General features: G+C 41.2%; 1 protein-coding gene across 1 annotated transcript in view; it reads right to left on the minus strand.

Annotated features, from left to right (window-relative positions):
• LOC126442686 (uncharacterized) overlaps positions 1-24,813 on the minus strand; it is an 84,688-nt gene that overhangs the window by 45,484 nt on the left and 14,391 nt on the right. The window contains exon 3 of the mRNA XM_050090739.1: positions 78-253. Within this exon, the coding sequence (XP_049946696.1) occupies positions 78-253 (176 nt within the window). The remainder of the gene's footprint in view (positions 1-77; positions 254-24,813) is intronic.

A 24,813-nucleotide genomic window follows, 5' to 3' on the forward strand; every position in this document is an offset into this window, starting at 1 on the left:
ACTATCTTACAAGAGATTTTCTCGATAGCATATCTAAACGAGCACATTACACTTTAATTAATACCCAAGGTACTCACCAGTTTCGTTCAACCTCCACGACCGAAGGACATCGTCTTCTTCTTTCTGGGAACAGTCAAACCGGTAGAGTATGGCTCTTGAGATGCGTCGAATAGCATCCAGCAACTGGGACACGGCAGACTGCCTCAGATGGTCGTTCTCCAGCGTTTCCACATCCCATTCCGTGTCGTTCAACCTTCCAAAATGAAACAGAGTCAGTTGATGTAAACAATTATATTCTGAAACATGACTGTACTTCCCATAACACAACGGTGAAGTCTCAATTCAATTTGTCCCTCGTCCAGTATTTAAGTTTGTTTTGATAGAGGTGGACGGACCATTTGGGACGAAACGAGACTGGACTGAGTTATTCTGGCGTAAATTATGTGTCATCTGCGAGACTACTGACAAATTTGGTGAAGTGAGCCTTCTCCAATGAAATACATTTAGCTAGAACAATGGCAAAACGAGCACTTGCTTCTGTACAGGAGGGTCACTATAACTGTATGGCTTTTCAGAACATACACATACACATGGACATGCACAATGTATCTATACAATACTGTGTAAATTAGATAACCAGACTGTGGGACCGAGCGAGGTGGCATAGTGGTTACCACAGTGGACTCGCATTCGGGAGGACGGCAGTTCAATCCGACGTCCGGCCATCCTAATTTAGGTTTTCCGTAATTTCGCTAAATCGCTCAAGGCAAATGCTGGGATGGTTTCTTTGAAAGGGCACGACTGACTTCCTTCCCTAATCCGATGAGACCGATGACCTCGCTGATTGGTCTCTTCCCCCAAACAACCCAACCCAGACTGTGGAGCTCCATGTCACTTCACAAGTGTTTCAGACCACCTTTAAAAACACAGAGACGACAGTTCTGCACACGATGTGTCATTGTCTGTTCCACTGCACTGGTATCACACGGAGCGCTTTCATTACATCTTCACCTCTTTGAAGTGTGACCACATGTCCAGTGTGCCATTCTGATGTGGTCGAGTCTTGAGCATTCGTGATGAGGAAAATCAAACCTAGCAGCCAGTTGGGGCATTCTGGAATGTGGTATTTATAAGTGAGTCCTTATGAGACTGTCTGAAGAATTCGACAATTGGGAGTTTTTATTGTAAGGTTAGCATGAGAAAAGTTGGAAAGACAGGCAACCCTCGATTAGGAGTTGTGCTGACATTAGCAGTAACAGATCTTGGGCTCGTTCTGCCTTAGTTGCAAGTGCGTTGCTTCGCCATACAGAAGCAGAATATTGAGCATCTGGGTACACAAGTGAAATTGCAGCTATGTGTAACCGTATCTGAGTTTGCTCCCCGCCAATATGGTGCTGTAGACTTACTACTGAGCGAAGCTTCTCTGACACATTCGTGCAATGCCAAATAAATGACAGTGAGAGATAGATAGAGCGAGACATCCAGATGTTCTGTTACCCAGCTAGTACAGGACTTGTATGGCGGCTGGTAATCCTCGCAGAGTCCGCCTGCTTAGCTGGTGTTAACGTCCCGTGCAACAGGGGTTGGGTTAGATTCCTGGCCAGGTCAGAGATTTTCTCTGCTTAGGGACTGGGTGTTGTGTTCTCCTCATCATCATCATTTCATCCACATCACTGGAGCCCAAGTCGTCCTGTGTTGCGTCGACTGACGTACTTGGTGGCCGAACTTCCCCAGATGGGACCTTCCGGCCAACGATGCCATACGCTCATTTCATTTCATTTCCATCCTCGCAAAAGAGTGATGGTCACGTCAACCAGGTACCAGTGCAGGTCTCAGCCGTGCAGTCACATGGGGTCAGTCAGATCTAAGCTGGTATGATGTACGGATATCTGGTGTGCTTCATCGGTATAGATGGCAAATTCAATGCTGTGCAGTATCCTTAAAACTCTTATCGAGCCATACAGGCCGCATCTCTAAGAAGGATTCGTCGTTCGAGGCGACATTGCATAAGAAAATTGTAGCAAACGTTTTAAATATATTTCTGCAGGAGGAAGGAATCAAACAAATGGAATAGCTATAATTTGTATTAATATGGAAAACATTGTGTGTCTTGGAACTTGCTGATACTTTGAGAGGAACCAGCATTACACACTGGATGACCACACAGAGGCGACCGTCGCAGACTGAATGAGAGAAGCTTGAGCAGCAACGACGACTCCACCATCTTGTGGCCAGCGTGAAGCGGAGGAGAGTCCTAGCACGCTACAGAGCAGGAGTGGAGAAATGCGGCAATGAATGTTTTTTGGTCACTGTTTCGCTTTTATTTCACAGTAAGACTGAACGTCTAGTTTCATATTGCTGAATCTATAATTCCCTGCTCACCATGACTCTCAGCCCACTCATGCTCACAGATGCGATGGGGGGTGCAAAACCTTCAAATGAGCAGGTTAGGTGCTAGCAGAAATTTCTTACCCCAAGCAACACACATACTACCTATGAGATGGTTCAAAAGTTATACGTGTCGAAGAACCTCTGTTGGCTGCTGAGGGACATCACAATGTATTTTAGACTTTTAGACAACAATCAGTGGCATTCAAATCCTCAGCCATCACTACCCAGTTTATGGATTTACTGTCTTTACCTGACAGCAATTCAGAAAGCTCTGTTGCCATACAGAGGCAGCACGAACAGCTGGAGGAGTCGGTACCTCACCTCCTTGCCTCTAGCAGTTTACTTGATCGATTATCTTCGAAGAGGTGCAACTTCCTGTACCCAGTCAATACGGGGCTCCCACAGGCTGATGACCAGTTACCATCAAAATGGCTTATTTTCACGTGTCTTGGTTTTTTGTGGGCAGCCAGACTATAGTTCCAAGATTTACCATTAACTTTTACCTACAATAATTAAGTAGTATAAGAAGTAGTATAATAAACTATGTCGAAGCAAGGACCTGGGAGTAGACAACATTCCATTAGAACTACTGACAGCCTTTGGAGACCCAGTCCTGACAATACTCTACCGTCTGGTGAGCAAGATGTATGAGACAGACGAAATACTCTCAAACTTCAAGAGGAATATAATAATTCCAATCCCAAAGAAAGCAGGTGCTGACAGATGTGAAAATTGCCGGACAATCAGTTTAATAAGTCACGGATCCAAAATACTAATGCGAATTCTTTACAGACGAATGGAAAAACTGGTAGAAGCCGCCCTCGGGGAAGATCAGTTTGGATTCCGTAGAAATGTTGGAACACGTGAGGAAATACTGACCCTACGACTTACCTTAGAAGATAGATTAAGGAAAGACAAACCTACGTTTCTAGCATTTGTAGTATTAGAGAAGGCTTTTGACAATGTTGACTGGAATACTCTCTTTCAAATTCTGAAGGTGGCAGGGGAAAAATACAGGGAACGAAATGCTATTTACAATTTGTACAGAAACCAGATGGCAGTTACAAGAGTCGAGGGGCATGAAAGGGAAGCAGTGGTAGGGAAGGGAGTGAGACAGGGTTGTAGCCTCTCCTCAATGTCATTCAATCCATATATTGAGCAAGCAGTAAAGGAAACAAAAGAAAAAATCGAAGTAGGAATTAAAATCCATGGAGAAGAAATAAAAACTTTGAGCTTCACCGATGACATTGTAATTCTGTCAGAGACAGCAAAGGACTTGGAACAGCAGTTGAACGGAATGGACAGTGTCTTGAAATGAGGATATAAGATGAACATCAACAAAAGCAAAACGAGGACAATGGAATGTAGGCGAATTAAGTCGGGTGATGCTGAGGGAATTAGATTAGGAAATGAGACACTTGAAGTAGTAGATGAGTTATGCTATTTGGAGAGCAAAATAACTGATGATAGTTGAAGTAGAAAGGATGTAAAATGTAGACTGTCAATGGCAAGGAAAGCATTTCTGAAGAAGAGAAATTTGTTAACATCGAGTATAGATTTAAGTGTCAGGATGTCGTTTCTGAAAGTATTTGTATGGAGTGTAGCCAAGTATGGAAGTGAAACATGGATAAATAAATAGTTTGGACAAGAAGAGAATAGAAGCTTTCGAAATGTGGTGCTACAGAAGAATGCTGAAGATTAGATGGGTAGATCACATAACTAATGAGGAGGTACTTCATAGAATTGGGGAGAAGAGCAGTTTGTGGCACAATTTGACTAGAAGAAGGGATCGGTTGGTAGGACATGTTCCGAGGCATCAAGAGATCACCAATTTAGTATTGGAGGGGAGCGTGGAGGGTAAAAACCGTAGAGGGAGACCAAGAGATGAATACAATAAGCAGATTCAGAAGGATGTAGGTTGCAGTAGGTACTGGGAGATGAAGAAGCTTGCACAGGATAGAGTAGCATGGAGAGCTGCATCAAACCAGTCTCAGGACTGAAAACCACAACAGCAACAACAATAAACTAGTATAATAATTAGGAGATAGTACACATAGAAACAAGAAGTACATCTTCATTATTGCGACTTCAGTGGTGTCGACGGATAGCTCATTGGAGGGCAGGGTGGAGGTCTGTCGCTTTCTCTGATGAAAGCTGGTTCTGACTCGGTCCTAGTGATGGCCAGGTATTTGTTATAAGGGGCCAGCAGAGGGCCTGGTGCCAATCTGTCTGCGTGGTAGACACACTGAACTTACAGCTGGAGCTATGATCTGAGGTACAGTTTCGTATGATAGCAGCTACACTCTCGTGGTTATCCGATGAAGACTGACTGCGAATTTGTACGTCAGTTTGGCGACTCGACCGGTTGTGCTGCCATTCATAAACAGCATTCCATTATGTCTTTCCGAACAGGATAACGCTTGCACACACACCAATTTTGTAACCCCTCATGTTCCACTAAGTGTCGACATTTTGTCTTGCCCTGCTCGATCACCATATTTCTCTAAAATCGAGCGCATGTGGGACATAATCAGACGACAGCTCCAGCGTCATCTACAAATACCATTAACCGTCCCTGTACTGGCAGACCAGGTGGCACAGGCATGGAATTCCCTCCCCCGAACTGACATCTGACACCTGTAAAACACAATTGAAGCACATCTGCATGCTTACAAAAATTTAAATGGCTCCTAGCAGTATCGGATTTAACATCTGAGGTCATCAGTGCCCTATACTTAGAACTACTTAAACCTAACTAACCTGATGACATCACACACATCCATGCCCGAGGCAGGATTCGAACCTGATACCGTAGCAGTCGCGCGGTTCCGGACTGAAGCGCCTAGACCCGCTCGGCCACAGCGGCTGGTTAACTCGAGTTCGAGCTTGTTTCTGTTTATTTATGGCTGAAATAATGTAAGCTGCCGCCGAGAATACAAGACAGTGCAGAAATCTTTAGTACTGTACAGAGTGAAACAGTAACTTCTCGTTAGAATGTTAACACTAGAACAGTGTAATTGGTCAAAATGAGCCCTGCTGAGCTTTTTTCCTTCATTGTCATATCAAATTTAATTACTCCATTGACGAAGTCATACGAGATTTCCTAACTTTTGCTGCTCTTTATGATGATGTATTACGACTTACAAAATGTTTATATTTCGTTCGAAGTTTCACTCGATGTACCTAGAACTGCAGAAGCGGTCAATTTGACCTCACTGTAATTTCTCTTCTCAGTATATGTAAATTATCCAACAATGAAATGGCAACGGTCATGCAGATCAGTTGCTGTTCATTGTTGCAACTGGGCACGTGTAAATTCTAAACTACCACACTTTATATCGCGTCATTCCCGTAATAGTCTTTGTCTGTGAAACGAGTTTTCGAACAGGTGTCGTCAGTGTGGACTTTGGGATAAAGACGTGTTACATGTCTTAGAGACTTCCCAAGTTGTCGGTAGTGAACGTTCTTAGAGAAAGAGAAAGGAGTTCCCACTGCTTACGCTTGCCAGTAACTAGACGACTCTGTCACCAGTGCCTTCCATCATATTTTGTCTTGTGAAGAAATACACAGAAGCAAATGGTCGAAAAGTACAAAAAAACAATGACTGGTGTATGTCACTTGAGGAACTGAAGGAACTCATAGCCATCATGTATAGTCGAGGTGACTTTTGTCACAATATATGTCCTTGGATTATCTTTGGTCGCAATCTTGGGGGCCTATTTTATTAACAACATTACGCCTAATGACAGATTTCAGGAGATTCTCAGATTTCTCTGTTATGATGAAAAACCAACCCGAATTGAAAGCCATCAAATTCGCTCTTGTATCTGAAATTTGGGAAAGTTAATTGAAAACAGTATTCGTTCTTACCACTGGGGAGGAAATGTAACCATTGACGAACAAAGTCAAAGAAAAGAAAACTTCATTAGTGGTACAAAGAACAAGATCCGTCATAAAATTCCCGATCAAGAAAGGAAGCCCAGTGCTGAAATAGATTCCATCACCATCCAGCACCATAGTATCAACACACACTACACCGTGACTGTATCCCAAGGAAAGAAAAATAAAAATGTCATTCTTTTGAGTACACTGCATGCCGAAGTAGCAATAAGCGAGACAGGGAAAAACAAACCTACAAACATAACATTGTAGAATGCTACGAAGTATGGCATGGACATGGTTGATCAAACGACCCATAAATATACTACGAAAGTTGCATTTGTGACATGGCCAATGCATGTCTTATACAACATCTTGGACGTGGCGGTAATAAACACATGGATCACCTACGACATAGTAAGGAACAAGAAAATGGAAAGCCAGGAGTTCATACTTCAACTGGCAAACGAACTGAACAAAAGAGCAACAACATCAGACAGAGGAAGAGTATACAGGACTGAAATCACCTAGAAGGCGGAGAAAGTGTGAAATTAGCCTCCGCAAAGGTCAAAACAGCAGTGAACACTGTAAAGTGCCGCAAAGCCATTTTAGGCTACTGTCTGTGTAAAACAGAAATCATCTGTGCTATTTATGTCTGGCAGATTCGAATGATTTGAGTTAAAAGTATTGCAAAGCTGTATGTAGAACACATGGGAGATAATACAGATCAAAAATAGAAAATGTATCTAGAATGTTATACATATAGTTAATAAATTAAAACCTACTGATTACGAAACTTGTTAGTGTTAGCAACAATAAATTTGTAAGATATTCTTTTATTGAAATAAATTAGCAATTATTAATTACTGTGTTAAATAATTACTGTGACTATCGGAAAAAAGGCATGGATTAACAAACACTGAAACAAAGTACTTGTTTAAGTCAGATATGAAAATATTTTATGTGGGATGAAAATGAACTGTTTCCGCCATTTTAGGAATGTCAGAAACTCCGTCGTTCTGGTGTTAAACGAAGCCAGACAGGAGGGCAGAAAGTACTGCATGCCGCGACACATCACATTAAGACGACATACTGACAACCTGTCTCCCAGCGGCTGTGGAGATTAGCAACCGATCATTTCTCGGAAGCGAAAGGAAAACTTGAAGATATGTTACATGCAGTCAGATTAGATTAGATTAGATTAGTATTTGTTCCATTGATCATGAATACGACACTTCGTAATGATGTGGAACGTGTCAGGTTAGTAAAAGATGTCTATTCAAGATATTGCATTACAATAAATAATATATGACACAATATTTTTAATTTTTTTTGTGGGGTTTTGGGAAATTACCTACTTACTATATACATAAATTCATCTAATGAGTAGAAGGAGTCGCCATTAAGAAATTCTTTTAATTTCCTTTTAAATGCTATATGGCTATCTGTCAAAGTTTTGATGCTGTTAGGTAAGTGACCAAAGACTTTTGTGGCAGCATAATTTACCCCCTTCTGAGCCAAAGTTAGATTTAACCTTGAGTAGTGAAGATCATCCTTTCTCCTAGTGTTGTAGCCATGTATTCTGCTATTACTTTTGAATTGTTAATAACAAATTTCGTAAGTGAATATATATATATATATATATATATATATATATATATATATATATTTTAATTATGAATTTGGCCAACTATGGACCGCATACAAATTAAGACTTATGGTGTTTCTTTTTCTTCCTTTCTTCCCAGTACTTCTTCATTTTCTCGCCAACTGCTCGTCTCTGCTCATCTGTCCACACTCTCTTGGGTCGAGGTTTTGGTGTATCTTCTTCATAGTTTGTGTTTTCTATAAGTAGCCTAAAGTTATTCCTGTCACGTATTATTTCTTCTGTAGCACCTATTTTCTTGGCGTCTTTCTTTACTGCTTCTATCCATCCTACGGTGTTTTTCAGCTTACTAACGTAATTAAAAATTTTCTTTGTAATTCGTGTTTCTTCCATTCTTTTTAAATGTCCATAAAATTTTAGCCGTCTCTTCCTCATTGTATCTGTGATCTTTTCTGTATTTTTGTATAGGTCTTCATTTCTCCTTTTAATCCACCTGTTTTCCTTGTTTTTCTCAGGACCTAGAATTTTTCTTAATATTTTTCTCTCACTTTTTTCTAGTTCTCTTAATTCGCCTTTCTTATTCAATGTTAGGCACTCTGATCCATATGTTGCTTGTGTCCTAATAACTGAATTATAATGTTTAATCTTTGCTTGTATGGATATTGATTTCTTATTGTAGTAGTTTTGTGTTAATTTATATGCAAATTCCAATTTTTTATTCTTTCTTTATTTGTTGTGTTATCCAGTCCATTGGCTTGGATCCACTCCCCCAGGTATTTGAATCTATCAACTCTTTTAATTTTTCCATACTTTGTTCTCATAAACTTTTCTGTATTATGTTTGTGTTCTATATACTCAGTTTTTTCGTAGGATATTTCGTAGGATATATATATATATATATATATATATATATATATATATATATTGTGAGGCTACTACAGTGAAGATCTCTAGCTCTTTAAATAAGTATCTGCAGGATGATCTTGGATGAGCTCCAGCAATTATTCTGATTTCACGTTTTTGTGCAATGAACACTATTTTACTCAATCATGAGTTACCCCAGAATATGATGCCGTAGGAAAGCAGAGAATGAAAATAAGCGTGGTAAGCTAATTTACTGAGATGTATATCGCCAAAATTTGCAGTGACCCTAATAGCATAAGTAGCTGAACTCGAACGTTTCAGAAGATCCTCAGTGTGTTTTTTCCAGTTCAACGCCTCATCAATGCATACACCTAGAAATTTTTAATATTCTACCTTAGCTACTGATTTCTGATCGAAGTCTATATTTATCAATGGTGTCATTCCATTTACTGTGTGGAACTGTATATACTGTGTTTTGTCAAAGTTTAATGAGAGCCCGTTTGCAGAGAACCACTTAATGATTTTCTGAAAAACATCATTCACAATTTCACCAGTTAATTCTTGTCTGTTGGGTGTGATAGCTATACTTGTATCATCGGCAAAAAGTACCAGCTTTGCATCTTCGTGAATATAGAATGGCAAGTCATTAATATATATTAAGAACAGCAGAGGACCCAAGACCAAACCTTGCAGCACCCCATTTTGAGAAATCATCAGTTTTTTGCATATTATGTGAACAGCTTATTTCAACTTTCTGCACTGTTTCAGTAAGGTATGATTTATACCATTTGAGCACTGTCCCATTCATACCACAGTACTTGAGATTATCTAGAAGTATTCCATGATTTACACAATCAAAAGCCTTTGATAGATCACAAAAAATCCCAACGGGTAGCTTCTGGTTACTCAGAGCATTTAATATTTCGTTAGTGGAAATATATATAGCATCTTCCGTTGAAAAACCCTTCTGGAAACCAAACTGACATTTTTAAAACTTTATTTTTACAAAGATGTGAAGCTACTCTAAAGTACATTACTTTTTCAAGAAATTTGGATAAGGCAGTCAGAAGAGAGATTGGGCAGTGGTTGTTGACATCAGACGTATCCCCTTTTTTATGCAGTGGTTCAACAGTGGCATAGTTCAGTCTATCTGGGAAAATACCCTGCTTCAGAGAGCTGTTACATATGTGGCTAAGAATCCCACTTATTTCTTGGGAACAAGCTTTTATTATCCTGCTGCAAATGCCATCAATTCAATGTGAGCTTTTATTCTTGAGAGAGTTTATTATCTTCCTAATTTCAGAAGGAGAGGTGGGTGGAATTTCAGTTGTATCTAATGGTGTGGGTAAGGCCTCTTCCATTAACTGCCTTGCTTCTTCTAATGAACATTTAGATCCTATTTTCTCTACAACATTTAAAAAATGATATAAAGGTCCGGCAGCTCATTGGCACCATGTTGCACATAGAATAAAATATATTGCATGAAGGCCCTTCAGAATTACCAAACTCTAAACGCAGGTACTTAACCTACAATCTTCAGCGTGGTGAACTGCACGAAGACTTACAATCAGTTTATGGTTGCAGAGGAAGCCAACCCTAAGATTGCTGTGACATTGCCATTTGGTCTCATAAATACCTATGTATGCCATTCGTTTTAAGGCACGCAGCTCAGTCATGGCTGAAGTTTGTGGTTGATGATATTTTGGAATTTTCAGAACTAACTGAAGTACCTGAGGAAGCGTCCAACAGGATGCATAAATATGGTCTGGTGATAAATGAGACAAAATGTGTCCTGTGTCAAAAGTGGGTGATATTTCTTTGTAATACAGTCCAAGCGGCGCATATTTATCGTCTCAAAGAAAACAGAAGCAATTAGGAACATTTATTGGCCAACGGATTTCCATCAATTACGAAGAATCCTCGAGATCGTCAACTTTTACTGACGTCACTTTTACAGGCACTGTTGATAGATGCACCGGCATGTAACAACGCATCCCATGCCAAAGGCTCCTACAATTCAGCACGCGTTTGAAAATGCAATGGTTAGTTTCCAAAATACAATCCTCTTATCCCACCCTGTCCATAACACACCATTAGCGACAGTGTTGAATGGCAGCTAACAGGCTATCAGGACAGCCCCTAGTAGTGTGTAGAGGGTAATTGGACATCTTTGGCGTTTCTACCCCACATGCTGCTGGAGGCCCAGAATAATTGGAGTGAATACGACTGATAGCTGCTGCTCATTTATGAAGGTGTATGATGTGTCCACCCTTGTATTGAAGCCAGACCATCTACACGATGCCTGACTAGACGGTGCTCCGGAGGTGCTCCCGTCTAGCCCTCCAAGCGCAGCTGCGAGAGGGTCTGCAAGCTGAAGCTGGACACTCGGCTTGTCAGACGCAACCAGTTGCCGACACTATTGCCTGCGTTACACTGGATTTACGCTCCGCATTAGGAGTACTATAGCGTCTATGCACTTGTCAAAAAAAGAAAGAATGGAGAAGCCACTCCTTCAGTGCCAAATGGGAATTGCCTTAATATTCATATCGCTCAAAGGTCAAGCAAAGAACTTAACATGATTTCGCACTACAATGCGCTGGACATTCATTTACTGGATCGTCATTACAACAAAAGCAAAAAAGACAGTGCGATACACTCGTTTTGTGATGAACTACAGAGAATGTTTACTGAACTGAAAGTGGTCATTAGGGACTAAAGCTCAGTTAAGTAGAAACAGCGTGGCGACAAAATCTTTTATTGGTAACATCATAAATTATTTGAATTCTTTAAGTCTCTTAATGCATGGGAAGAATCATTTGCTAACAGGTGTGCGGACAAGACATGCTATCAAACCTAAAGTAATGGTTCAAGTGGCTCTGAGCACGATGGGATTTAACATATGAGGTCATAAGTCCCCTAGAACTTAGAACTACATAACCTAACTAACCTAAGGGCATCACACACATCCATGAACGAGGCAAGATTCGAACCTGCGACCGTAGCAGTGACGCGGTTCCGGTCAGAAGCGCCTAGAACAGCTCGTCCACAGCGGCCAGCCATAAATTGATCCTTGTGGAAAAATGACCTTCAGCTTCACGACATGAAACAGTTCCCACAATTCAAGGCAATCATTTGTGGACGAGACATGACTTCAGCACGATTTTTCGAAGAAATTGTAAGACACTAGACAACTAAAGATGGATTTCGATTTATTTCATCAAATTACTATCCGTTACTGAAGTAGAATGCGCTCCACGACTGTGATATAACTTTCAAAATGGTAAAGAGTAGCAGTCAGTCGTCGTTTCCGTTCTACCTTTCTTAGATAAAATCCAGACTCCGGCTAGTAAGTAGCCAATATCAATGCTAAAATACAAGAAGTACATAGTCAGAGCATAATATACAAAACTTACAACCCATAACATAACCTAAATCGGTTGTACAGAAAATAACATACCACTATTTCGGAGTTGTTATACATGCTCTAGTACGTTTACAACTATTTGCTGGTAACTCATCGACTGGATGTGTGGCGCGGTCTATACGGACTACATGATATATAACCATCATGGTAGCTAATAAAATTTGGAAGTGGCATAGGAATAAAATAAAACAAAATGCAAGTAAGGTTATTGCCGTTGCTGAACTTACTTACTGCCACATTTAACAGTTAACGTTAGAAGACATAAAAATTCCATGTTACCGCATTGTGAGCGAATTATTTTGTTAACCTTTGAAAGTATAGATAAAATCAGTTGAATAAAATATACAGAGAGCTAGGAGGTACACGATATGTGCTATGTGATCATAATATTTTTTTCCTTTATATTTTAATCGTCATGACGACGTATGCGACTCATATTACTGATTCAAGAGGTCGTAGACGGCGTCAAATATCAGCAATATAGATCACTGGTGTGATTTGCCAATCCATAATGGATGTAGAGAATATTGTCACTTCGTAGAGATACGTAATTATAAGTACAACAAAAATAAGATACTGAATTGCTGTTATTAAGAATGTACATGCACCTAAACCAATGTAACATGGGGAAAGTTACGTATGTTCAGTATTATAAACATAGTACTCATACAGTAGTGCTCAATGGCTGGCAAGGACTGAGGACCTATTTCGTACCCTGTGAGTCGTATTTTACACTGTTTCCAAGCAAGCAGTTTTCAAATAATTTCCAAAAATGGGCATTTCACATAACGGTCTGATCATTAATCAGATTGCAGCTAACATTTTTCTAATGGCAAAAGATCTCCAGCTCTTCTAAGAGGTCGATGAAGTGGCCTTTCTCCCCTTATGCAGCCACCTCACATGAGATGTCAAAGTCGGCAACTTACGTTTTGTTGTGAGTAAATGAGCAGCCACACTCATCTCTCTGTGGCACCCTTTCTTTCCAATGCAATGTGTTCCCCAAACCTATCTACCAATTTCCTTCCCAATTGACCGACGTAACAGGCCCCAGTTTGGGCAATGAATTTTATCAGCTCCAGACTGATGAAATAAATTCTTTGTGTCTACAGTATGTTGCAACATACATCATATATTATTTGTGGTTCCAAAAGATACTCTCGTACTATGCTCCTAAAGACGGATGGAATCCTTTTACTCATTTTTCCATAGTAAGGTATACTAACAAACTTAGTATTTTCTGTTCAAACAATACTGCTGTCGGAAACCAACTTATTTTTGTAGTTATTCGCTCTCTTCTTATACAAGGAGTTCATTTTAACAGAAGACATTGAAATATCACGAAAACTACACATCGGATCAAAGAAAGTCATAGTTCCAAAATGTTTGTCTCGTAAGGGAACATCCAATGATACCACTCTCGATCCCTCCACCCCCACCACGTGCGTTGGTGGCAGTAGCAATTTCGAAATCATCAGTGGGAATTTCCATTTTTATTGCACATAACGTTTCGCCTAAAGCATTTTATTCGTTTCGCCACAGATGGTGCTGTTATCGAAGGAATAGAAATGAGTACACATTCGTAATTTACGAGAAGCTACTCCATGGCCCTTGGATGTCCAATGACACGTGGGACCCCAACTCCACGCTGCGAGGGTAGAACAGACCAGTATTCCATATCTTCTAATTGGAAACCATAGTCGCAAAGTTCTATCTCTCTGATATATCGAACTGGAAACAATTAGACGAGCCCCTGTGGCCATAGATCGAAGCGAATGCTGCTCTACTTTTCCAGTTAGAAGAGGTGTTCAAATGTACAGTACAGTTAGTAATCCGCTTTTCAAATGACTTTACATGGGACAAATGTATCTGAGGGGACTGTCAGCACAGGCGTTTCTGCTGCGAACGACCGTGTCTTCATGGCCTGTTGGCACTTGGTAGTACACCTTTTCTCTTAAATATCGCCACAAAAAGAAATCCGGCGATGTCCAATCCGGTAACCCAGTTGTTAATTACTAGTGTCACCTCTGCCGATCCACAAAGCAGTGTAAACACAGTAATACACCCCATGCTCAACTTCCATAATGCGCTGGGCAACTGTCATGCTGTAACCACATACCAGATCTGTCTAAAAAGTGTCAGACCTTTGCAGAATGAGATTTTTACTCTGCAGCGGAGTGTGCGGTGATATGAAACTTCCTGGTAGATTAAAACTGTGAGCCGGAGCGAGAGTCGAACTCGGGACCAGAAGGGCTTCTGTAAATGTTGGAAGGTAGGAGACGAGGTACTGGTAGAAGTAAGGCTGTGAGGACGTGGCGTGAGTCATGCTTGGGTAGCTCAGATGGTAGAGCACGTGGCCGCGAAAGGCAAAGGTCCCGAGTTCGAGTCTCAGTCCAACACACAGTTTTAATCTGCCAAGAAGTTTCATATCAGCGCACACTCCGCTGCAGAGTGGAAATCTCATTCTGGAAACATCCCCCGGCTGTGGCTAAGCCATGTCTCCGCAATATCCTTTCTTCCAGGAGTGGTGGTTCTGGAAGGTTCGCAAAAGAGCTTCTGTGAATTTTTGGAAGGTAGGAGACGAGGTACTGGCAGAAGTATGGCTGTGAGGACGTGGCGTGAGTCATGCTTGGGTAGCTCAGATGGTAGAGCACATGGCCGCAAAAGGCAAAGGTCCCGAGTTCGAGTCTCGGTCCAACACACAGTTTTAATCTGCCAAGAAGTTTCACATCAGCGCACACTCCGCTGCAGAGTGAAAATCTCATTCTGGAAACATCCCCCAGGCTGTGGCTAAGCCATGTCTCCGCAATATCCTGTGTTTCAGGAGTGCTAGTTCTGCAAGGTTCGCAGGAGAGCTTCTGTAAAGTTTGAAGGTAGGAGGCGAGGTACTGGCGGAAGTAAAGCAGTGAGGACGGGGCGTGAGTCGTGCTTGGGTAGCTCAGTTGGTAGAGCACTTGCCCGCGAGAGGCAAAGGTCCCGAGCTCGAGTCTCGGTCCGGCACACAGTTTTAATCTGCCAGGAAGTTTCATATCCGATCTTTGGTTTTCCAGCACAAAACAACGACGATAGCGCAGTGCCACTGTACATAGTAAAGGAAGAGACCTTTGTGCGCATGCGTGAATTTTGTCCCCGCCTTCCAGAGCGCCAGTCACTGCCTGTAGGTCGCTGAGTCAGGTGCTACACAACGTGTTCGTCGGATTACCGATTCTCTCAAGGTGACTGGACGTGTTGAGCAAAGACACTGCATCAAATACTGTCAAAAGCTTGGTGATTCTCAAAGCGAAAAATTCAGCAGGTGTTTGGAGAACATGTGATTGGAGAAACACAAATTAAGGAGTGGTTCAACCGATTCAAAAATGGCCGCACATTGCTGAGAGTGACCAGCGTTCTGGCAGGTCCGAGAATGCAGCTGTTGTTGAGAGCGTGCAAATATGGTGATGGCAGATCGTCGTTTGACCATGTGGGAGATTGCCGAAGAGACTGGAGTGAGTGAAGATTCTGCACATGCAATTTTGTGTGATGATTTGAACATACACCGAGTGACTGTGAAATTCGTTTCCAAGTTGTTGTCGCCAGAAGAAAAAGACCTCCGTTTTGACGTTGCACAGGACACTGTGGACACCACCAACAGTGATCCTGGGCTTTTCAACACCGTGATAAATGGAGATGAGTCACGGGTGTACAGGTGCGGCCCAGAAACAAAAAGACAGTCGTCACAATGGAAGCATCCCGAGTCTCCAAGACCAAAGAAAGTGTGGCAGGTGCGAAGCAAAATCAAGATGATGCTGACTGTCTTCTTTGATGTCCGTGGAATTGTGCATCACGAATATGCACCAGAAGGACTCACAAAGGAGTACTATCAAGATGTTCTCCAGCGACTCCGTGAGACAGTTTGGCGCAAAAGATAAGATATGTGGACGGCGAAAAACTGGAAACTGCAGCACGACAACGCCCTCGAACATTCATCCCAATTGATCCAATGTTTATTGGCCAAACATGAAATTACTTTCCAAACATTGCTTCTAACGATTTCTGGTTGTTTCCAAAATTGAAGACGCCGCTGAAAGGATCCCGTTTTGAAAGTATAGAAGAGATAATGCGGAATACGATGACGGAGCTGAACGCCGTCCAAAAGAACACCTCCAGAGGTGTTTCCAGCAGTGGAAGAAGGATCGGCGGACTAAGTGTGTGCAAGCGCAAGAGAATTACTTTGAAGGTATTCGAAATATTTTTTCTGGCCAAACGTCGGATGCTTTTCAGACTGGCCTCGTACATTGTCGAATATCCAGGGCAATATCTTCCAGTAGCATCAATAGTTTGTTTTCCAAAAACGTTCAGTACTGGCGTTCCTTCTACGTGGCGTCGATAAAACATGGCCCAATGAGTTTGTTCCCCACGCCACATCATGCATTCACCGACCAAGAACGTTGGTCAGCTTGCCATAACCAGTGGGAACTGTTTACACTCCAGTAATCGGTGTTATGCCGGTTAACGTAACCGTCGTTTCTCAATGTAGACTCATAAGAAAATAGTACCTCAGCAAAGGACGTGGCGGTCGTTTGCATTTGTTGACGTGCCCATACACAAAACACCATCCAGTTATGACGCCATGAAGTTCTTGATACAGTGACACGTGATGTGGACGATACTTACGATGGTGTAGTATTCTGCCATACTTCTTATGGACATATGGGAATCACTGTGTTAATTGCTGGGTGCTTATCCGTGGGTTGTGGTGCACTGCCATTAGTACAGCTGCTTCATTATCTTCTCCTGTAAAACGTTTGCTTCGTTTCGTTACGGCGAGCTGTAAGCTGCCGTCAGACACTTAAAGTCGTTCATAACCTTGTAAAAGAACTAACGAGAGCGAACTTTCTCTGAAAAACGCTCGGCATACAAGGCAATAGTAGCCTTAACATTTATCCTATATTCTCCATAAATCAGGATAGCGGCTCTAAACAGTACACTACTTGTAGTGTTTATTGCCTGCACACCTATCTATGATTTGGAGAACAGACAAGCATGTGGACGATGAATGTTGGAACCAGAGAAGAAAAAATTAATTTTCTTCTCTGGTTCCAACCTTCATCGTCCACTTGCTTGTCTGTTCTCCAAATCATAGATAGGTGTGCAGGTAATAAACACTACAAGTAGCGTACTGTTTAGAGCCGCTATCTGTTCCACGTATGCACGGTACATGAGCTGCTGTTTCAGTGTACCACCTGTTATGGTAAGTCGTAGTCTGCAACGTGGCCACGATGGCACGTTGAGTGGTCCCCTGTTCGATGTGTTGGAGGGATAGAACGTTTGGAATGGGGTACCCAATTACAAGTTATGAAATACTGGCCTGCCCTGCCATCTCAGCATGGAGGTGGGGTCCCATGTGCCATTGGACATTCATTCGCTATTGAGCAGTATGTCGTAAATTACTGTTGTATACCTATTTTTATTCCTCCTATTACAGTTCTATCTATGTTGAGGCAAAGAAAATACTTCAGAATGAGCGTATGTGGACGTTGTCGTAGCATCTTAGGCCTAATCTGCAATTACAAATGTAGATTCTCCTTCAAGGTTTCAGAGTTGCCCCACGCCACCCACGCTCAGCGTGGGATTGTGGGTCGTGTGTGGTATCGTTGGATGTCCCCATCTGAGACAAAAAAGAATTGGAATCATAACTTTTTTTTAATCCCATGTGTAGTTTTCGAGATATTTCTTTGTCTGCAGTTATTATGAACACCTTCATTACGTGGATAGTTATTCACTTGTTGCAATTTGTCTTATTATTGCCATTTAGTTATCATTTTTGTCTTTTGATAAAGGAATTTTGAGCTAAAAAATGCCTTCCTATGTTGACTTGGATGGTTTGATGTAAAATCTACAATACTGTCGATACAAATTTTTTGCTAAAGATACTGAATTAGTGCTATTTCTGTTCCAAATTCATATATCTTAAAACTTTAATGGATATACTTGTTTCATTTTACATGTAAATTTAATTGTTTGATCCATGTTATTAAAATTGGATACTATAGTGTTAATGAAATATTTATTACCATTTATTGATAGCAACATATCATCTATGTATTTAAAAAATATACCATTCTAACTGCCCATAATGGTTTCTCAGAAAGGAATGTGTCTTCTAGACATTTGATAAATACACCAGCAAACAATACACTTCAAGGATAATGCATCAAGAAAAATATAATCAACATTATTGACTGCCTAATGTAACATTTGCTATTGAACTATGTGTGGTCGCATGTTTAGTTCTCAGCAACACGTTTTTCAACACCTAATCACAACAATCCATAGTAAAAATGGAGCATTTTGAAGAGATCTTGAAAGTGTTTCATTACTTAAATATTGTACTTCCATAACACATTAGTGCAACTCCAAACTGTCCCAATTCTAATAACTAATACAACACAATAAAATATAATTACAGTAAAATTCCAACAAAATAAAACTGACTATATTATTTATCAAGACACATAAACATATTGGGTGCAAAACTCCTGTGGATCACTTTTTATAATACACAAGTGTAACTACTGGTCTCTAATCCTGAATTAAAATTCGATCTTTCCGTATTATTCACAAAAATGTAAATTTATCGACTACCAGACACACGTGGCACTACTTTTGTAATTGGCTCTTGTTGTTCTACTAGAAATTCACACTAAAAAAATTTATACATGTATCTTACATAATGGCACTATTGATTTATTTATTTATTTTATTTTGCATGTCTAGTTCCGTAGAACCAAATTGAGGATCAAATCTCCAAGGTCATGGAACGTGTCAGTACTTGAAATTACAAAATAAAAGTATTACTAGATAAAATAAAATGTTTATGAGCCTAAAAAACAAAGACAAGCTATGAATTTATGAAAAAGCAGTGAGCAATATAACACAGGAATCAGCTAGATTTTTCAAGGAACCCATCGACAAAATAGGAGTGACCCATGAGGAAACTCTTCAGTTTCGATCTGAAAGCGCATGGGTTACTGCTAAGATTTTTGAATTCTTGTGGTAGCTTATTGAAAATGGATGCAGTAGTATACTGCACACCTTTCTGCACAGGAATCAAGGAAGTGTCATACAAATGCACATTGGATTTCTACCTAATATTAACTGAGTGAAAGCTGTGAATTCTTGGGAATGAGCTGATATTGTTCACAGTAAAGAATATATATATTGAGAGACCAATGACAGAATACCCAAACTAATGATTGGGGGTCGTCAAAAGCTTCACGAACTTACGTCACTCATTGTCCGAACGTTTACGAGCCAAAAATGTCCTTTAAAAAATATAATATATCATAAGGTAATGAGTACAAGAAAAGTATACCACTTTTCGTGTCGAACTATCACCTACTTCAGATAATGTTCGAATAGTAAAAACAGCATCATTAAGTCCTTGAACAGTATCCAAAATGTGGGCTTTCCATAACAGTTAACTATCCATCTGCACACCTAGAAATTTGAACTATTCAGTTGCGCTAATCATATGCCCATTATGTGAAATTAAAACGTCGGTGTTTGTTAAATTAGAAACAGTAAAAACTGAGTCTTACTGTGATTTAGTCTTATTTTATTCTCAACAAGTCATGAACTGATGTCATGAAATGCAGTATTTAAAACTGAACCAATGTTGCACACAAAATCCTTTGCTACCAAGCTAGTGTCGTTAGTAAACAGAAATATTTTAGAATTACCTGTAATACTATATAAATAAGGGACATGAGTGGTCCGGGAATCCCTGGGGCATCCACGTTTGACTGTGCCCCATTCAGATCCCACGTCTTAACCATTCTCAACATTGTGAATAACGACTTTTTGTTGTCTGTTGTTAAAGTTTCATAGGTCTCTATAACTGTTATTACCAATTAACAAAGGACTTTGCTGAAGTTGCTGGACCATTTAACCGTTTGTCACGGAAAGGAGCAAAATTTAAATGGTATGCCAAATATCATACGAAATTTGATAGCTTAAAGTGAGCTCTGACATTGGATTTAGCTTTGATATTCCTCGCTTTTCAATAACAATTTATTCTATTTTGTTAGGTGGTCCTAGGACGGAATACACGTGGTAAATAGCATACCGTAGCACATGCATCCCAACAGTTGAGCAAAGCTGAGCAAATGTATTCCACGACTGACAAGGAGGTGCTATCAGTAATCTATGGAATTATATGTCACTGCCTTTATTTGTATGGCCAGACGTTTAAGCTAGTGACAGGTCATGCTGCTCCCAAATGGTTGTTGGGACTGTGGGTCCCATGCAGCATGGTAACAAGGAGGGTACTTCATTTGAGTGAATCTGATTACAAGTTAGTACACAAGCCAGAGAAAAGGCATGCTAACATTGAGAGTTTCAGTGCGAAACATGCAGTTCTACAGACACTGGACAAGAATGTTGCAGAATGGCGAAAGTCTCAAGCTACTGACGCTGACTGTCAACAATTCAAGCCGCAACCTCAGTTCATGCACAGTGGCTTGCTGTGCAGAACAACAGATTGCAAATTACGAGTGGTAGCACCTTCAGTTTTTGGGAACGAAGTCTTGCCATAAGCACATGACCGTATGTTGTCAGGTTGTGGTGGGCAAAGAGTGACTCATAAACGAAATGCCTAAAAATTTTGGTAGAGGACTATGAAACGAGATATCGAGCAAAATGTCAGTATATATATATATATATATATATATATATGTCGAGCAAAATGTCAGTAACTGCATGCATTGTAGTTACTGACATATATATATATATATATATGGTCAATTTGAGTCAAACTATATATATATATATAGTTTGACTCAAATTGACCACTTCTCACGTTATATTGTAATGGTTTGCAGTTCCTGACCAAACAGCGAGTACAGCTGCTCGAGCGTTAGAAAATAATTGGTTGCTCACGTTTGGCATTCCAGAAACATTATTTACAGATCAAGATACCAATTTCAAGTCTGGTTTTATGGGGTAATTCTGCCGATTGCTCCGCATGCACAGACTGTGAACAAGCCCCTCCCACCCTCAGGTCAATGGCAGAAAGAGAGTTCGTTGCATGATTTCGAAGGAGCTGAGCTATTAAGTTAGCACTAATCATGGAAACTGGAATGTGTATTTAAATTTTGCAACTGATATATATTGGATTCTAACGTCTATACGGCTACGAGTCTTTCGCTATACGAGATAATATGTGGGAAAAAGTGTCTTCACTTTTTGAAGTGATGTAGCCAAAGCTTAGATCCGACGTCGAATCTGTAGAAAAGTTTGCGAAGAAATTACGAGATATTTGACAACAAGTAAATCTCGAAAATGCCAAAGCTGTAGAACAACAATAACAACATGTAGGGAATTACAACAACACAAGGTTGTATTAGTAACGAATCCATATACACCAAAAGGCAAAACAAAGAAATTCCTGACCAGTACCAATGACGTCACCTGCAGTGTTAAAATATATATTGCAACAAAGACTTTGATCATTCATGTGAGATGTAAGAAAGACATTTAAGGGAGCTGTTGATGCATTGCTATAGACACCAGCAGCATCTGCAGTAAAGAATGTGAAGCCTCATGGAACAAAGAAGAATCAAACGACTTCTGACCAGAGTATGTCTAAAGTGCCTTACGCCTTTAGGCCTGTTTTACACTTCGTTTCTTCTAGCGTAAATTATAAGAATGTTATCCAGTTTTATTTCTATTTATAGTATGTTTTAAAGTGACGTTTTTTCATTATACGGGATCGATCGATGTTGTTTATGTACATGGGGTACGGATTTCTCTGGATAATCTCGCCTTCTGAAGGGAGGGAGAGATAGTGAATTCTCGTTTCTCTCACGTCACACACCGAAATGGGTACAGGTACAGATCAAAGATGTATTAACAGCTACAGAGCCAAGAGATTACTACGCTCTAAAGTCGTTGGAAGCCCTACAGAGATGCCAAAGGGAAAGTCTTACGATCTGGCCAAGTAGGACGATACAGAATGGTGTATGGGCACACGAGGTGCAGTTCTTCCTAGAAAAATCCAAAGCAAGTGAATGCCAAAGGAAAGTGTTAATGCAGTGTCCACATTTCCAGAGAGTAGGCACCTACTGGGTCTACTAACCACAAATAGTCAAAGTAAACAGTTAAGAACAAAGGCAAGCAGCAGGTAAGAACGGAGTGGAATTACAGGACAGCTGAATGATAATAAACGGTACGACTTGCGATCTATCAGACGCGACATTTCGTTTACCAGCTACAATCACTGGTACGGCCATACTTAAGTAGGAACAACCTATGTTGTACTGGCCCGAGAAGCTGATAGAGGTGCTGCCTAACCAAAACTTAACCTTCCTAAAAAAGATGCCCTGGACCTATGCTCACTCAGTGAACTGGTAGCAATACAAAAAGTGAGAATTACAGCCGAACAAATGTTCCAGCACATACAGGTATACTGCAGTGGACAATATCATAGCATCACGACCATTAGCGTGACAGCTACCATGGGTGTTGAGGTTCTAATTGCGATTTGTGTAATCTACTTCTGTTTTAGACGAAAGTCGGTGCACCGCTCATATTTAGCAGTACATCAAATACCCATTGTTTGGTTTGTAAATAAAGCTTAGACGTAATAAAAGAATTAAGTGTAAATCAACAGATGAACCTATAGGTATATGAATAATTGTGTTAGTATGTAACAAGAGTTAAGTGTAAACCAACATATGAGCCTATAACTATACGAATAATTGTGTTAGTATGTAACAAATGACTTCTGAAAAGACCTTCACTATGGGCTCAATGTGTCAGGCGTAGAAAATCAACTAAATTGGCTGTTTCTAAAGTTGTACAGCGTGTGATTACACGTGCAAAACGTCTAGAATGAGATTAGTATGGGTACTCCAAACTCAAAAAGTCCAGACGAATTTTCTGAAGGAAGGGGGAGACAATGCGCTCCAGGCTAGTATTCCCAGCGGGCACTAAAAATTCGTCCAAGTTCCGCCTTGGCAGCTTCCAGAAGCTGAACAACCTTTGTGAATTGGCACTAGACACCAAGCTAGGGCGAAATGCCGAGAGAGTTGCGGCAAACTTGGATGCTATTGCAAGACGGGGTAACCACTGAGTGCCCATGCCTGCAAGTGAAGCATAACGACATCATGGAAACCGAGAGACAACGTCTTACTAGTGACAAAGCAGAGTGTTTTAAGGACGGCTAGGTACAATGCAACAGTAATTACTAGGTGCTAAACCAACGGAAAAAAGCCTCTGAAAGGCGAAGCTGCAAAAGTCTTAAGTCACTAGGAGAGCTGGCAACGAGGGAGAACCAAAACTCTTAATGTTATAACAAACCGCACCACCACAGAGCACATTGGAGGTTCCAACATAAATGTTCCACGCTTCTTGAGACGTGACTAATTGCTGAGCGCTGATTGCCTGTTGCTCAGTGCACAGTCTCAGCCCTTGTGTCAGTTGCAGCTATCCAGTCAGAGGGGAGGCTATAGAGATCAGCCCTTGGCATGCCTAGCTGTCTTCAGTCATCTATGGAACCATGAGCCTGGCTAAGGATGCTGCTGCTGACAGCTACACTGCCGACTTCTGAGGCAACGCTGATGGGGCGCAGAGTCCGCTACCACGCTGCAGGTGTGCTAGAGGCTTGACATGCGTGACCAGGGCGTTATTAGTCACTCGCCATCGAAATGGAAGGCCACTGCCGCTGTTCATCCTGTTCCCCTTGTGGACACCGATTCTGCCAGCTCCTATATCCTAAATGGGTGCTGGGAGCTGACCCCACGAGGCAACGAGTACCTCACGTGGACCTTGGGGCATGATTCCTGAGTGCAAATCTTCAAAGCCAGCCAGAGAACTTTGGAGATCAATACATGCAGCTGGAGGCTCCTGGCATCCACAGTTCAACGACCGCTCCATGAAGTAAAGCTGCCACTCGACACACTGCTGATCTGGCAAAGCTACAAGACACAGCTGCCGATGAGGCCACGACTCTGCTGCTCCGGCTGTGCCTTCGTGCTTTGGAGACTATCGTGTATTACTCCCTACTAAGTGCAGTCAATGATGTTTTCTTGGTGATTCAGAGCATAGCTAGGTCCTCATCACTACATCCCAACTTGTTTCTCCTGACATCTGTAGGAGTCTGGGACCAGACATATACTTCCAGAATGAGATTTTCACTCTGCAGCGGAGTGTGCGCTGATATGAAACTTCCTGGCAGATTAAAACTGTGTGCCCGACCGAGACTCGAACTCGGGACCTTTGCCTTTCGCGGGCAAGTGCTCTACCAACTGAGCTACCGAAGCGCGACTCACGGCCGGTACTCACAGCTTTACTTCTGCCAGTACCTCATCTCCTACCTTCCAAACTTTACAGAAGCTCCGCTGCAGATTGAAAATCTCATTCTGGAAACATCCCCCAGGCTGTGGCTAAGCCATGTCTCCGCAATATCCTTTCTTTCAGGAGTGCTAGTTCTGCAAGGTTCGCAGGAGAGCTTCTGTAAAGTTTGGAAGGTAGGAGACGAGGTACTGGCAGAAGTAAAGCTGTGAGTACCGGCCGTGAGTCGTGCTTCGGTAGCTCAGTTGGTAGAGCACTTGCCCGCGAAAGGCAAAGGTCCCGAGTTCGAGTCTCGGTCGGGCACACAGTTTTAATCTGC

This window comes from Schistocerca serialis, unplaced genomic scaffold (assembly GCF_023864345.2).
Source record: "Schistocerca serialis cubense isolate TAMUIC-IGC-003099 unplaced genomic scaffold, iqSchSeri2.2 HiC_scaffold_1400, whole genome shotgun sequence".
NCBI classification, from domain to species: Eukaryota; Metazoa; Arthropoda; class Insecta; order Orthoptera; family Acrididae; genus Schistocerca; species Schistocerca serialis.